The sequence below is a fragment of the Octopus bimaculoides genome, chromosome 8 (genome assembly GCF_046866305.1).
Source record: "Octopus bimaculoides isolate indiv1 chromosome 8, ASM4686630v1, whole genome shotgun sequence".
NCBI lineage: Eukaryota > Metazoa > Mollusca > Cephalopoda > Octopoda > Octopodidae > Octopus > Octopus bimaculoides.
In genome coordinates, this window is record NC_142935.1 from 77,652,855 (window position 1) to 77,669,124 (window position 16,270).

Consider the following 16,270-nt stretch of genomic DNA (forward strand, 5'->3'; position numbering starts at 1 on the left):
TTGGGAAGTGAATTTCTTAACCATACAGCCATGCCTGCAACTTGTGCGTATGTGATATATTTGTATGTGTAATATTATTTATGTTAATATTTCAGTACAGTGGTGGTGTTGACTGGCGTAGTAAACTAGACATCCAAAGAGGTGCAGTGTTGGCCACTGAACTGAAGAACAACAGCTGTAAACTGTCTAAGTGGACCATCTGTTCATTGTTATCTGGAAGTGATCAAATTAAATTTGGGTAAGTGGAATGATTATTAACAGATATGGGGCTGATATACTGTTTTACTTGTTTCAGTCATTTGACTGTGGCCATGCTGGAGCACCATCTTTAGTTGAGCAAATCGACCCCAGGACTTATTCTATCCGTTTCTTTTTGCTGAACCCCTAAGTTATGGGGACATAAACACACCAGCATCGGTTGTCAAGCGATGTTGGGGGGACAAACACACACACACACACATACATATATACGACGGGCTTCTTTCAGTTTCCATCTACTAAATTCACTCACAAGGCTTTGGTAGGTCTGAGGCTATAGTAGAAGACACTTACCCAAGGTGCCACGCAGTGGGGCTGAACCCAGAACCATGTGGTTGGTAAGCAAGCTACTTACCACACAGCTGCTCCTGCGCATATGAAAGAATAATTTTAAGATGTCAGACTAGAGTCAACCATTTTAGCTGTCAAACTATATAAATTAGATTTCTTTGATCAAACATTTTTGGGCAATTTTTCTTGATTAACCCTTTCGTTACCAAACCGCCCAAAGCCGCCCGAAAAAAATTTTGGTTCATGTGACCAAACCGCCCAAAACCGCCCGCAATCACCTAGTCATATTTAAATGAGAATATCCGAGCAAATCTCGTTAGTACATTCGTGAAAACACGTGATTACTTGTGTAAACAGTTCAGCTATAGTTTTGTACGACGATCAACGTGTTTTTTTAATTTTGGGAATTTTGGGAGATTTTTTTCCAAATTTGTTCCTGTTGTGTTTTCAAAATTTGTAATCCTGACAAAAAAATGGATACGAATTTTATTCTGTCAAGCAGCGAGTCAGAATTCAAAGGATTTTCCGTTGAAGACCTTGATAAATCTAACTCTGTAACCGAAAAAAAAAGCACATGGTATTTGATAATGAATCTGAGGTTTCATTTTCCGAAAATGAAAGCAGTGAATCCGAGAGCTCCGATGATAGCGATAAAGAGAACGAATTAGTACCTGAATGGAGTGAAAATTTAAAAACTCCTTCTTTCAGTGATTTTTCTGAAGAAACTGGACCAAGTCACAGTCTTACCCAAGAGAGTAAAGCTTTAGACTATTTCTTTTTGCTTTTTCCGATGTGCCTATTTGAATTGATTACAGCGGAAACAAACCGTTACGCTAAATGTAAACAAGGCGTAAAAAAGGATAGTTTGTGGTTTCCCATAAACTTGAATGAAATTAAAGCATATTTTGCCATAAATATTATGGGCATTAGAAAGTTACCTAGAATAACAAATTACTGGAGTAGTGATGAACCCTTTGGAGACGAATATGTCTCAAGTATAATGACGAGGATACGGTTTTAAAATTGACTCAATATCTACATGTAAGAGACACGAGCAGTACACCAGTACGTGGAAAACCAGACTTTGATCCCTTATTTAAAATAAGACCCCTCATTGACTGTGTTCAAAGCACATATAAAACAGTTTATAGATGAGGATATGGTGGGCTATAAAGGCCGAGTGCGTTTTCGACAGTATATGCCAGGAAAGCGCACAAAATGGGGGATCAAAGTTTGGAAAAGATTTGTGAATCAAATACTGGGTACTGCTCTGGATTTTAATTTTATACTGGCAAAAGAGACAGTAATAAATCCAGTAATGTGCACAACTCTTCTATAATAATATTTTGTTGTATACCCAATTGAATATTAGCTAATAACCCATTTTCTATAGCGATGTTTGAACAAAAATTTTAATAATTTTATATTTTGTTGAATTTACTTGTATTTACCTGTAATTAAAGTCACTTTGTGACAAAAATTTTGGTATAGAATTTGTTGAGAACCTTTCGTCAAATTATCTTCCAAAAATCACATTAATATGTTGATAAATAAAAAAGTTGTTTAATGAAACCAGCCTAAATTTATGATTATGTTAGAAATTAATTGAAACACATAAGGGGTGTAATTTGGTTAGAAATATGGTAACGAAAGGGTTAATATTGAATATTTAATGGTGTTGTCCCAGCTTGGCCACAACTCACTGGCTGAAACTAAAAATACAGGATAGCCAGCTGTCACATGAGCAAATGTAGTTGGTAACCTGTAGCATGTTTTTGTTAATTGTTCTAGTGTCTGTGTAGACATAGACACTCTCTTGGCCCAGTGGAACATCCAGTCTGGTATGGCTGGAGGGAGAGAAGGCTGCATCAGCACCTTGACGGGTACTCATTATAGCTAAGTAGACTGGAGCAATGTCAAATGATTTGCCTTGCTCAAGGTACTTTATTTTATATGTCATTCTGTCATGGAACTGAATGCATGACCTTGTGATCATGAATCAAATACTGTAACCATTCAGCCATGATTGGAACTTGCAGCAGAGTATTTGAACTGATGAAAATCAGTGATAGACTTCACAATTCTTCAGTGGTGTTCCCTCTGTTAAAAACAGTTAGACCAGGTCTCTTGGTTGGTTTAACTACAACTGCTACTGCAATAATCCATCAGTTTGTGGCTCCTTCCTCCCTGACCCCACCACCGGCACTTGTCATGCCCTACAGTAAGGCTACCCTCCTATTAGCCATAAAACCACAACTTGCTCATAGACAGCTGTGAAGTGGATGTACAGCATATTTTTCAACAACCATAGCAGCTCCAACATTGGATGTTGTCTGGGATCTAGACTGGACTGGAACCATTATTTTTGTAGTTATTTTGCCATCTCTATTACTCTGATCTAATCCTACTGCCACCTATTCTGAACCCATTTTTTTAATGATTAATTTTGTTAACTGAGATTTCATTTTGTAAATACCTAACAAGGACTTTGTTGATGTAGTGGTTGTGGCCATACTGTAAAAGTTGTACTTGTAAGGACTGTGGTTATAGTTGATTGTGTAGAGAAATCTTTTACTGCTTTATAAGTTTCAAGTGGGAAATCATATTAGCCCTTTTGTTACCAACCTGCCTGTAGGCATCCACAAAATAATTTGGTTAATGTTACCAAAACACCCACGCCCACCTGAAATATCCTATCCATATTTTAATGAGAATGTCAGTGCATGTCTTGTTAGTATATTCGTGAAAACAGGTTTCACTTTATGAACAATTGGGTTACACCAACATTATTTTAGATGATGTCTGAGTGCTGTAAATTTTTGGAGAATTTTTTTTTTCTGTTTTTTTTCCCTTTTTGATTTTTTGAAATGTTTCATTATGGATGAAAACTGGATGTCGGTTTCATGTTGTCAAGCAGCAAGTTTGAATTTGAAGTATTTTCAAAAGAGGACATAGAAAACTCAAAGACAGTATATAGCAAACTTAAAAATCATGTGCGTGATTATGAATCGGATATTTCTTTTTCTGAAAGTGAAACTATTCTGACAACACTTCCGATAATACTAAAAAAAAATGTGAATTTGTACCTGAAGATAGTAAGAATTTAAAAGCTGTTTTTCTTAGTTATTTCTAGGAAAATGTTAGACCTAGCTAGTCCTTCTAAAGAAATGAAGGTGTCAGTTTATTTTTACTTTTTCCGTTGAAGTGTTTACTGTAGAAATGAATTAGTATGCAGAATATAAACAAAGAAGAAAAAGATAGTTTGAGGTTTCCCATATGTTTGGAAGAAAGTTAGAAATTTAGAAATTGTGTGTTGTATCATCATCATCTTCCGCTTTCCATACTGGCATCAGTTGGACGGTTTGATTGAGGACTGACAACCCAGGAGGTTGCACCAGTCTGATCTGGCAAGGTTTCAACAGCTGGAAGCCCTTCCTAATGCCAACCACTCCGAGAGTGTAGTGGGTGCTTTTTTACATGTTAGGGTGTGACACTTCTTCACACAGCTGTCCTCTACTTTATTTATACTATAATACCAGGTTAATAATGTGCAGAACAAAATGGTCCTTTCTTATAGTTCCCATTCTATTGGTGTTACGTTGGTCAGTTAGCCATGGGCTTTATTTCATTATCCTCCTGTTGATATCAGAAATAACATTGTGTACTTTACGAGGTAAACCATTAGCAACCAGTTTCAATCCTCTATTAATGGTATGCTTCATTTACATCATCATTGAATGTCTCAATTATGAAAAATTTTGCTTAGAAAAGAAAAAAATCTGTTTTATCAGTTCTTAAATTTTGACCAACCTGTTTAAGACCACCCTTAGTTCTATAATAGAAAATTCCTGTTTTAAAGTAGTCTAAATTAAAATCTTCCATGAAAATTTCATGTAAATTTGTTCCAAACACCAACTGAATAATAGCAAAATTATCTTACTAAACTCTTTTGTATTTTCAAAATTAATTGAAATAGAGGCAGTGTATTTCAGTGGAAATATGGTAATGAAAAGGTTAAATGTATAATTTCAAACATTGAAGATTAAATTCTCATATGTTCAAAAACAAAATATAAACAGTATCAATCTGATATATTTTACTGCTAGATCAGTAAATATAATGTGTGAAAATTAAACCTGTAATTCTGATATAATTTGATATTGCTTTTGTTTGAGATTCAGTAAAATGTATTTTCCTGCAGGTATGTATCAAGAGTTCATTATAGAGATTCTGCCAACCATGTTATTTTGGGAACACAACAATTTAAGCCAACTGAATTTGCTAACCAGATTAACCTGAGCATGGATAATGCTTGGGGTATTTTACGTTGCATCATTGACACTTGCATGAAATTGAAGGAGGGAAAATATCTTATTATGAAGGACCCTAATAAGGTCAGTAAAGTTTTTGTCCATTTTAAAATGCAGATTAATTTGTAGTACATATGAAATTAACATCATAAGTTAGTTCTTGTTTTGTGTTATATATACATCATCATTATTGTACAACTGCAATCCATGCCAGCATGTTCTGAAAGGGCTATCATAGTTTGAATCTGTTCTTATTAGGAGTTACTCTCTTTCTACATCTAGTCAGTTGACCATGTCCCACTTCTATGATTTATTTTATAGAAACCTGAGTGAGATGAGCATCCTTGACCACACCTAGGAGGGCCATGACTGTGAATAAGGACCTGATGCAAGTCCAACATGAAGTACGTTTGTACTTCATGCTGGACTTACATCAAGTCCTAATTGATCATTGGTGTTCCATCTATGACCATCTTGTCTTTATTTCTTGTGAAGTGTATTTAGAAATACATTATTTACTTTATTTTTTTCTTGTTTTAAAGATGGTCAACATTTTGGTCAGGTGGAGTGGTCATGTAGAAGCTGTCCTTGATTTTTCTTAGTGAACTAGTCCTATGTATATACATATATACACAGGACTTAGACATAATCATCCTTAATACACACCCTTTTTTTGGATATTTCATAGTCGGTGATTCGTATCTATGATATTCCTGACAATACTTTTGAAACTGATGACGAAGAGGAAGAGGAGGATGATGATGAAGAGGAAGAAGAGGAGGATGAACCCGAAGCATAAAAAGTGAAGAGGAAGAAGAGGATGAACACAAAGCATAAAAAGACTTGTTTGCTAGGTATTTTTTTTTATTGGAATCATCTTAGTTTTCTTTGAGTTAAACAATATTTTATTTTTGTAATTGATGTGAATTCTTTGTCTTTAACTAGTTATCCAACTGAAATAGCAAATGCCCTTGCTACTGTATCACATACTTAAATAGCTGGTGTTTTTGTTACATTATATAGAAATAGCCAAAGTCCACTAGTAATATCTCTACATAAGTAGCCAATGTTCATTAGTAATATTTTATAATTTTGAAGATGACTATTTTATTATTAACTTCCAGATGTTAAAATTTTCCATGTGTTGAACTTTCATCTGGTTTTATTTCTGAATGTGTATATTGTTACAGGTTGGATTCAAATTAGGGAACTTTGTTCTAAAACTGAGGACATTAACATTATTGACCCCTGACATGTGTATAACTGGATGATTTCATATATAATTGCTATGTAATCACTAGTTATTAATATATTAATACATTATTTCCTGTTTATGTAATCAAATAATATTAAATGGAATAACTATAAAACTGTTTAAATGATTTTCCATTTCAGGATGAGCACCAAACGCAGTCTCTTTTTAATCTGATAATTGGCTTTATGATGATGATGATAATAATAAAGCTGATGTCATCAAAGTACTTTTGTTTCATTTGTCTTTATATGCTTTTTACTCTTTCCTCTTTGTGTGTGTGTGTGTGTGTGTGACAGCTATGGCTGTATGGTTAGGAAGATTGCTTCTCAATCACATGGTTTTGGGTTCAGTCCCACTGTGTGGCACCTTGAGAAAGTGTCTTCTGTTATAACTTCACTTCAGGCTGACCAAGCCTTGTGATTCAATTTGGTAGAATCTTTAAATCGTTTTAGCTTCAAAGCTGGGCACTATGGTATGTAGAAGTTCTCATCATGTTTGTATGTAAGTGTTTGTGTCTCCAAACAGAGGATGGGAAAATATATATATAATAACAATAAGTATCACTATAGAGCACTGTACAATGGTGACAGGCACAGTTTGAACATGATAAAGCACATTTTTTGCTTTATCATTTTCATGTCAAAATAAATTTTTTCCATTGAAAATTATAATCATTTGAAAACTTTGGATGTGAGCATTTTTCCTCATAGTTTTAATTAAAATCTGACAGTTACATATCATGAGATATAGGCTCTGAATGTAGAGGACATGCGTAGACTAGAGAGGAATGAAGCTAGTATGCTCCAATGGATGTGCAACATCAGTGTGCATCTACAACAAAAGTGCAAATGTCCTGAGAGAAAACTTGGGCATAAGAGGAATCAGATGCAGCATGTAGTAGAGAAAACTATGTTGATTTGGGTATGTGAAGTGTATGAATATAAACTGATGTATAAAGAAGTGTCAATCATTGAAGTGCCAATCTATGGGAGAGGGAGGCCCAGGAAGACCTGGGATGAAATAGTGAGGACCAATCTCAGGATGTTGGGCCTCATGGATGAGATGACAAAGGATCGAAATGTCTGGTGACATGTGGTTCTTGAGAAGACCTACTCACTTGAGCAAAACTGAGTTCTGGGAGTGCTGTGTGTTGCCACCTATGTTACAATTTTAAAAAATAATTCACACATCCTACCCCAACAAATCACGCCACATCTCTTCTTCTTCATATTTCCTCTTTTTCATGCACTATGCTTATGCTTATTCCTTGCTCTGCTCTGTTCACTATCATTATTATCCTGTTGTCCCCACCTCCTCTATATACCCATGTTTCACCAGTCACTACATTCCCCCCACCCCCACACCCTTTGCATTCCTGTGAAGTCCCTACTCATGCACCTTTGGCAATATTCTATGATCCCATTTATATTCTGATCCCTCTACTTCACCACCATCTCTCCCACTCTCTCTTGCACTCTCACCTTCTCATTCTCTTCCACACTCTTTCTCTTTTTCTGACTAGGTAACCATGTATCTCCTCTACAGCAATATGCCTGTTTTTGTTTCTCTGTCACACTAATCTCATCATCTGACACAAGGCCACCTTTCCCAATGCCCTTCCCTCTCAACAAATTCTTTCTCTTGCAAGTTACTTGATGACCCCTACCAGTGCATCTAGTCCACACTGTATAGTAGTTCCTGTTTGGAAGGGCATCCAGCTGTAAAAACCATGCAAAAACTGACAGCGAAGCCTGGTGCAGTCTTCTGCCTAGCCAACCCTTGTAAACCATCCAACCCATGCCAGCATGGAAAATGGACATTAAATGATGATGGTGGTATATATTATATGTTATATGTATAAGTTCAAATTTACAGAAAACAAAAGATGAATACAAGTAAGGGAACAACAAGCAGGTGTATTAGTTTGACAATCTGGAAAAATGGAGAAGTTTGGTATTTTGAGTCAACACTAATCGTCATAAAGGTTTGAGAAGAAAAAAACAAACAGAAAAAATGTATCTGCATTAAGGGTTCAACATGAAATGACAGTGTGTACGTCGTCGTCGTTTAACGTCCGCTTTCCATGCTAGCATGGGTTGGACGATTTGACTGAGGACTGGTGAAACCAGATGGCTACACCAGGCCCCAATCTGATTTGGCAGAGTTTCTACAGCTGGATGCCCTTCCTAATGCCAACCACTCAGAGAGTGTAGTGGGTGCTTTTACGTGTCACCTGCGCGAAAGCCAGTCAGGCGGTACTGGCAACGGCCACGCTCAAAATGGTGCATTTCATGTGCCACCCGCACGACAGCTAGTCCAGGGGCACTGGCAATGATCTCGCTCGAAAAAAAAAAAAAATTCATGTGTCACCTGCACAAGAGCCAGTCCAGGGGCACTGGCAAAGATTTCGCTCTAAAATCCTACGACGGCCCTGCACAAGAGCCAGTTCAGGGTCACTGGCAACGATCTCGCTCGAAAAATTTCATGTGTCACCCTCACAAGAGCCAGTCCAGGGGCCCCGGCAACGATCTCACCCTCACAAGAGCCAGTCCAGGAGCACTGGCAACGATCTTGCTCGAAAATCCCACGAAGGCCAGCCAGGCGGCACTGGCAACGGTTACGCCCAAAATGGTGCATTTCATGTGTCGCCCGCACATGAGCCAATCCAGGGGCACCGGCAACAATCTCGCTCGAAAATCCTACGACGGCCCCACACAAGAGCCAGTTCAGGGGCACTGGCAACGATCTCGCTCGAAAGATTTCATGTGTCGCCCGCACATGAGCCAGTCCAGGGGCACCGGCAACGAACTCGCTCGAAAATCCTACAACGGCCCGGCACAAGAGCCAGTCCAGGGGCACTGGCAACGGTCTCGCTCGAAAAATTTCTTGTGTTGCCCGCACAAGAGCCAGTCCAGGGGCACTGGCAACGATCTCGATCGAAAGATTTCATGTGTCGCCCGCACATGAGCCAGTCCAGGGGCACCGACAACGATCTCACTCAAAAATCCTATGACGGCCCCGCACAAGAGCCAGTTCAGGGGCACTGGTAACGATCTCGCTCGAAAATCCTAACATGTATATATGTACTGTATTTGTTGGCAGATTTGGTGCGCTTCTCTTATTTTTAAATGTATCAAAAGATTTCCTTGCATCTAATGTGGGAGACTGAGTGCCATAGACTAGAGAGCTGGATGAGCATACTGGGTAAGTTCCCTAAGCACAGAAATTGTTGCTAATAAGGAAAACAAACCAAATTATTACAGTAAATTGAGTTACTAATAAAATATAGAAAACAAGCTGAATTATCACAGTTTGTTATCACAAACTTACGAAAAATTGTTTATGATACATCAGCAGCTATGAGGGGAAACTCGCATCATCTTGCTTACCTCCATCCCTGGCATACGTAATCCACACCTGATATATGTATTACATTAGTTAATGACTGGGTTACCTTTAAGAAACGCTCATTATCTGAATGAAAAATGCTCTTAGAAATTTGTTAGGAATGTTAAACTTTCATCTACCTGGCAGTCATTTGCATTGATCAGATCAGATGATGTGTCAGAGTCTTCGCTTTTACAACGGTGCCTCCTTCCTATTGTGTTTGGATCTTTTAGTCTTTTTTCCCTTATTTTTCCACATTGTAGCCTGGTCGTAACACAAAACATCACATCCAGAAATATGAGTTTCACATCTTGTATCGCAATTCTCTTCCCCAAAATATAAACAACTAGCAGAAATACCCGGCGTTGCCCGGGTTAAAGAGAATAATGAAATCTAAAAACGCCGTCTAGACTACGCATCATCTTTATATATAGAGATGTATATACACACACACACACCCAAACACACATATATATATATGTATATAAATATATGAAAGTCAATGAAGTTTCGTAAAAGAAGGTGATCATGTACATACTTTCTTGCTGTTGTGATTATAACATCTCATTGTAAACTATGTTCCTTGTTTTCCCTTGTGGAGCATATACAAATAGGTTTTTTGTTGCTGCCCACTCTTGAGCAGCCAACATACAGTTGTCCATGTGAGAAGCAGGGCTCTTCCAAGAGAAGACCAGCTACAGACAGTGTTTGACCCTGATATTTGTTTATGGACATGGCAAAAGTCACACGAAGGGGGAATTGTAGTCTTCTGAATGTAAAAGGAATGTCTTCTCCTGGTGGAGTAAGAGGAATTCTTGGAATAAAGACGTCATCCCCTTTTGCACATCCAGAAAGAATGGTAGCCTCGATAACGTGTGACATCATTTTCTAAATAATGCACATCTGTTATGTTCGGGTTAAAATTTCATCAACATCATAAATATATGAATTTTCATGGGAGTTATGGCCGTTATGCAAAGAATATAATTTCCAAATTTCATAAAGATCCATTCAGTACTTTTGACGTAGTTTTGGATAAGAAAACAAATGACTAATGTGTGTGTTTGTGTGCATGTGTATGTGTGTGTGATGGGTGTATATATCTATAGATATCTGTATGCATGTATATATGTATATATGTGTACATATTACATGTACATCTATATATATATATACATCTACACATGTATACATATACATGTATGTATAGATCTATATATATATATATATACATATACGTGTACATCTATATGTATACATCTCTCTCTCTCTCTCTCTCTCTGAAAGTATCTGTCATTACAGTATCGAAATGGTGTACATATACATGTATATGTATACATATACATCTCTATCTCTCTTTCTCTCTCTGTGAAAGTATCTGTCACTACAGTATCGAAATGTGATTGTTTCAGTTAGTGGAATAGTTTCATTTTTAAAGTGAAAGTATTTGACATGAGTGTTTTTGTTTCACTTGTGACACGTAATACTTAAATAGTGGAGGAGATATTATGTTGCCGTGTGCTCGAACTCTGCAAGAAGTTAATAATTTTTTTTGACTAAAACACAACTGGAACCCTAAGTAAGGCATGTGTAAAATTTGAATGAAATTGGTTGCGTAGTTCTCGAGTTTTAGGGATTCACACACACACAGACAGACAGACAGACACACATTCTTATTTTTATATATATAGATTATACAGCTGATCTGAGAGGAGGTAAGAGTTGTCCAAATCCATGGCTGAAAAACCAAAAAAAAGGTACTGTTATAACCTCAAATTTAAACTAGATCTAGTATATGCAAATGACCATGGTAATAGGGCGGCTGCTTGGTATTCTGGTCCACCAGCAACTAAGAAAATGGTAAGGACTTGGATGAAGCAAGAAGAGCAGATGAAAGCTGCTAAATGTAGTAAACACTGCCTCCCTAGGGGAGTTGTAAAGTGGTCTGAACTAGAAGAATTAAAAACATGGGTTTTAGACCAAAGAAGATCAGACTTGTAGCAATGGGTGGAGATATCAATGATTTTAAAGGGTTAACATCATGGTGTTCCAGATTTATGAGGAGAAATAACCTCTATGAGGGCTACAACAAAAATAGCACAAAAAACGCCTCCTGAATATGGAGATCGATTACTTGGGTTTCACAGGTATGTCATTAATGCAAGAAAAAAAGTTAATTTTAAACTTTCACAAATATGGACAAAGTCTCTGACATTTGATGTGCTATCAGACAAAACAGTAGAATTCAAGGGTGCTTAAAACATGTGGCCATGGAAACACCCACTATACAGTTTGTGTGCTGTGCTGATGGCACAAAACTGCCACCTTTATTAATCTTTGAAAGAAAGGATGCCCAATGGCATTTTATGTCCACACAGAAGGTTGAGTGGATGTGGGAGGAACGAAATTGTGGCATGATAAAGTGTGGTCCTGGTGAGCTATTAAAGAAACCTGCCTTATTAATTTGGGGCCAGTTTCAGGCTCATAGAGATTGTCAAGAAGAAACCTGAAGACCCAGTTAGCTGTAATTCCAGGAAGCCTAACCAGGCAGTTACAACCTTTAGATGTTTCAATCAATAAACCATATGAAAACATCATGCAAGAGGAGTGGATGCAGTCTTCAGATTTTGAAGTGATACCAACAGGAAGAAGGAAAGGGGCCTACTATTACACAGGTGTGTGAGTGGGTAAAAAGTTCATAGAATGCTGTAAAAGAAGAGGTAGTTGTGAGATCATTTAAAAAAAAAAAAGTGGCATTAATAATGCCCTTAATGGTACTGAGGATGATTCCTTGTTCGAAGAAGATACTGATGAACCAGATCCTATTGCAGAGAATTCCAATGATGAAGAGAGTACCAGTAATATGGATGGCAACAGTGAGAATGAGTAACTGTATCTATAGTAATTCATCAGATTTATTGTACTTCCTGACTGGTTTGTACCAGTTTCTATCAGTATATTTGCCTTTTGTTTGTATGTATCAGGATTCATTGATACTAATGTAGTTTCCTTTAAAGATGAGTGTAAAGTTACATGATTTAATACTTTATTCCAGTATACGGTCACAATATTGTATTTCATGAACATAATCATTCAATATCCCCTACAAGACCACTTTAAAATATCTTTCAATAAATGTATAATGAAACATAAAAATTGTTTTTTTCTGCAAAATATCCTTGTAAAAAAGGGATGTCTTATGTGAGGGTGCATCCAATGTGCTGGCAAATACAGTATGTATGTATATGTGTATCATCATCATCGTTTAATGTTCGTTTTCCATGCTGGCATGGGTTGGATGGTTGTATAGGACTGGCAAGCCAGGAGGCCGCATCAAGTTCCAATCTGATCTGGTAGTGTTTCTACAGATGGATGCCCTTCCTAACGTCAACCACTCCGAGAGTGTAGTGGGTGCTTTTTACGTGCTACCGGTACAGGATCCAGTCGGGGCGGGGTGGCTGGCATCGACCACGTTCGAATGGTGCTTTTTACGTGCCACTGGCGACGACCTACGCATGCATGGTGCTTATTGCGTGGCACCAGCATGGGATCCAGTCAGGCAGCACTGACATCGGCCACAACTACAATTTCCATTTGATTTGATTTTACTTGACTCGAGTAAAATCAAAAGCACGGAATGTCACCTATCAGTTCAAAGGTACTTTTTAAATGGGCTGGTTATGCGACACTGGTGTGGGCTACGGCTGTGATCTCACTTTATTTGTTGGGTTTTCTCAATCACAGCATATCTCCAGAGGTCCCGGTCTTTCGTCATTGCCTCTGTGAGGTCCAACGTTCAAAGGTCATGCTTCAGCACTTCATCCCACGTCTTCCTGGGTCTCCCTCTACCATGGGTTCCTCCCACTGTTAGGGAGTGACACTTCTTCACACAGCTCTCCTCATTTATACACAACTCCTGACCATACCAGCGCATGTATCTATATAAGTATATATGTGTAATTGAGTGTGTGTGTGTGTGTATATATATATATATATATATATATATACATATATATATATATATATATATATATATATATGTATGTATATATGTAAAAATGAATAGAAAATGGAGATATACAATTGTCAATTCAAAAATTAAAATTTATTAACATATATTCTTATAATAATATGATAAATATTAAATACAAATTACATACACATACAATTGTTTCGATTCTCACTCATAATCTATTATATATAAATCACAGTGTGTGTATAATGACTAACGCATACATTTCCACAATTCTCAACCAATTTTCACCGAATTCTACACACATTACTTATGTACCAAAAATGATCATGCACTATAACATTTTGCCCAGAGATCCTGCGTAAATGAACATAGTTTTTTTTTTGTATTAGGGTCTTCCATACTTTTTTAATCTTTTCATAAAAGTGAAAGGATTTCGTCTGTCCCCCTGCGACTGATTAAATTGACTAGGAACACTGAATACATTTCCACACTTCTCAACCTATTTTCACCAAACTATACACACACATTACTAAGGATGGTCATGCACTATAACATTTTGCCCAGAACTCCTGCGTGAATGGACGTAAATGGACATAGTTTTTTTGTATGTTGGGTCTTCCATACTTTTTAAACTTTTTTTTTTTATAGAAGTGAAAGGATTTTGTCTATTTCAACTGTCCACCTGCGGCGGTTATTAACTTGATTAGGAACACTGTACGCAATGAAGTGAAGGTTTTTCACTTTTGGATTTTCACTATGACTTCTGCATATCCCAGTGTAAATGGAATTAATCACCACGATATTGCCATCGCCACTGCTACAACAGCAGATAGTATTAATTGGTTTAAGATACATGGACTTTTAAATACCCCCAAAATATGCACCTCGTGTGGAGCCAGCATGATGGAAGTAGCCAAAAAAAATTTGTCGGATGGCGTGATATGGTCATGTGGAAGGCCTTGTAGATAAATGGTTTCGAATAGAAAAGGAACATTTCTAGAAAATAGTAATTTGAAGTGTGAACAAATTATTGATATATTATATTGTGCAAAAGAAGATTTAGCAAAGGGAATATCTCAAGAATGTTGTATAGCGAATGTAGCCGTCACAGATTGGAGAAATTTTTGCCATGGTATATGTGCAGAATATTATGTTGCACAAAACATTAAGCTCGGAGGGCCAAACCGAATTGTGGAGATAGATGAAAGCGCATTTGTCAGAAGAAAATATAATGTTGGCCATCAGGTTAAAACGCAGTGGGTGTTTGGTGCTTTGGAAAGGGATACAAGATGTTTTTTGGTGGCAGTGGAAGACCGGTCTGCAGACACGCTTTTAGAAATTATGTAAGCGTATATTGCCTGGTACGACTATAATTTCTGACCTCTGGCGTGCATATAATACGCTCAATCAGCTAGGATATAGAGATTTGACTGTTAATCATTCCATAAATTTTGTTGATCTGGTAACATTTGCCACAACCAACCACATAGAATGCTTATGGAAGCATGTAAAGAATCGCAACAAAAGAGAAAATGGAACAGCCCAAAATTTACTTCAATCACATCTCATTGAATTTATGTGGCGCTATGAATTTAAGGACGAAATCTTCGGAAAGTTATTGGAACAAATTCGACACCTATATCCATGCATTTGAAACATTACAGAGTATAAGTATCTACGGAGCATAAGTATCACATTTATTTTTAAACTCAACTTCAAACTTCATTTGTTTTCTATTTTGATAAATTCTCTCGGATCTTTCTGAATTGACGGGAACCACTTGTTTTCTTAACGAAAAACTTTCAAACTTGGGATACTGGTAGAATGTGTCATATAAAACATCTTTTTCTCTTAGCCATCTTAACAAAAATTTCTTCTTAAGTTATTTCATGTTAAAGTTGTCGTATTTCTGTAATTTCAACCAATCACTGACGTCTATTCAACTGAATACAGTTACTGCTGTTTTTGTAAACTAACTTTTTGCCGGTGTCAAGATCGTTATTCCCTGTTAATTATATCGTTATTCCTTAGTAAGGGTTTAGGGTTTTAGGGTTAGGGTTCGGGTTTTAGAGTTAGGGTTAGGGTTATGAGTTATAGGGTTTTAGGGTTAAGGTTATGAGTGAGGTTATGGCAAAAATAATCATAACCCTAACCCTAACTCTAAAGCCCTAAAGCTAAAACCAGTACAAACGCACGAACGATATCATAAATAACAGTACCACGGATAGTTGTTGTTGACAAACAACGGCACTAATTTTATTCAAGGGAAAAGATCCCATGACACCGTTAGTTCATGTTGTTTACATTCCATGGCAGTAATTGTTTTCACCTCAATAGACGTCAGTGATTGGTTGAAATTACCGAAATACGACAATTTTTACATGGAAGTAACTTCGTATAAAAAATTTTTTTATCTGTTCTATAACACAAAATATACAAGTATACGAAGTTTGAAAGTGTTTCGGTACCAAAAACACTACATAAAACAAATGAAAAGTGGTGCCTGTCAATTCAGAAAGATCCATTCTCTCTGTTGAAAATTATATTTTAATATTTTAAATAATTTGCAATTTCAGAAAATATATTTTTATATTAAATTTGTGTTTTCTAATTTGATAAATTCTACAGAAACAAATGAAGGTGGATGAGTGACGTCCTCTCCACAAGCACATAAATGTGAAACAATTTGGGAAAAAATAGGGTAAATTTCAGATTAACACCCGCACGATTTTCACTAGGGTGTTAGGGTTATGGTTAGGGTTTTAGAGTTAGTGTAGGTGATAGAGCCACCAT

The 16,270-nt window shown here is 36.9% G+C and overlaps 1 protein-coding gene and 1 pseudogene across 2 annotated transcripts in view; both read left to right on the plus strand.

Annotated features, from left to right (window-relative positions):
- LOC106867427 (eukaryotic translation initiation factor 3 subunit D) overlaps positions 1-6,340 on the plus strand; it is a 34,306-nt gene extending 27,966 nt beyond the window's left edge. For both annotated transcript variants that reach the window (XM_014912301.3, XM_089356702.1), the window contains exons 11-14: positions 96-238; positions 4,751-4,943; positions 5,548-5,713; positions 6,255-6,340. In XM_014912301.3, the coding sequence (XP_014767787.1) occupies positions 96-238; positions 4,751-4,943; positions 5,548-5,658 (447 nt within the window). In that variant the 3' untranslated portion in view covers positions 5,659-5,713; positions 6,255-6,340. The remainder of the gene's footprint in view (positions 1-95; positions 239-4,750; positions 4,944-5,547; positions 5,714-6,254) is intronic.
- Positions 6,341-14,233: 7,893 nt separating this feature from the next.
- On the plus strand, positions 14,234-15,184 carry LOC149134462 (uncharacterized; annotated as a pseudogene).
- Positions 15,185-16,270: the final 1,086 nt, after the last annotated feature.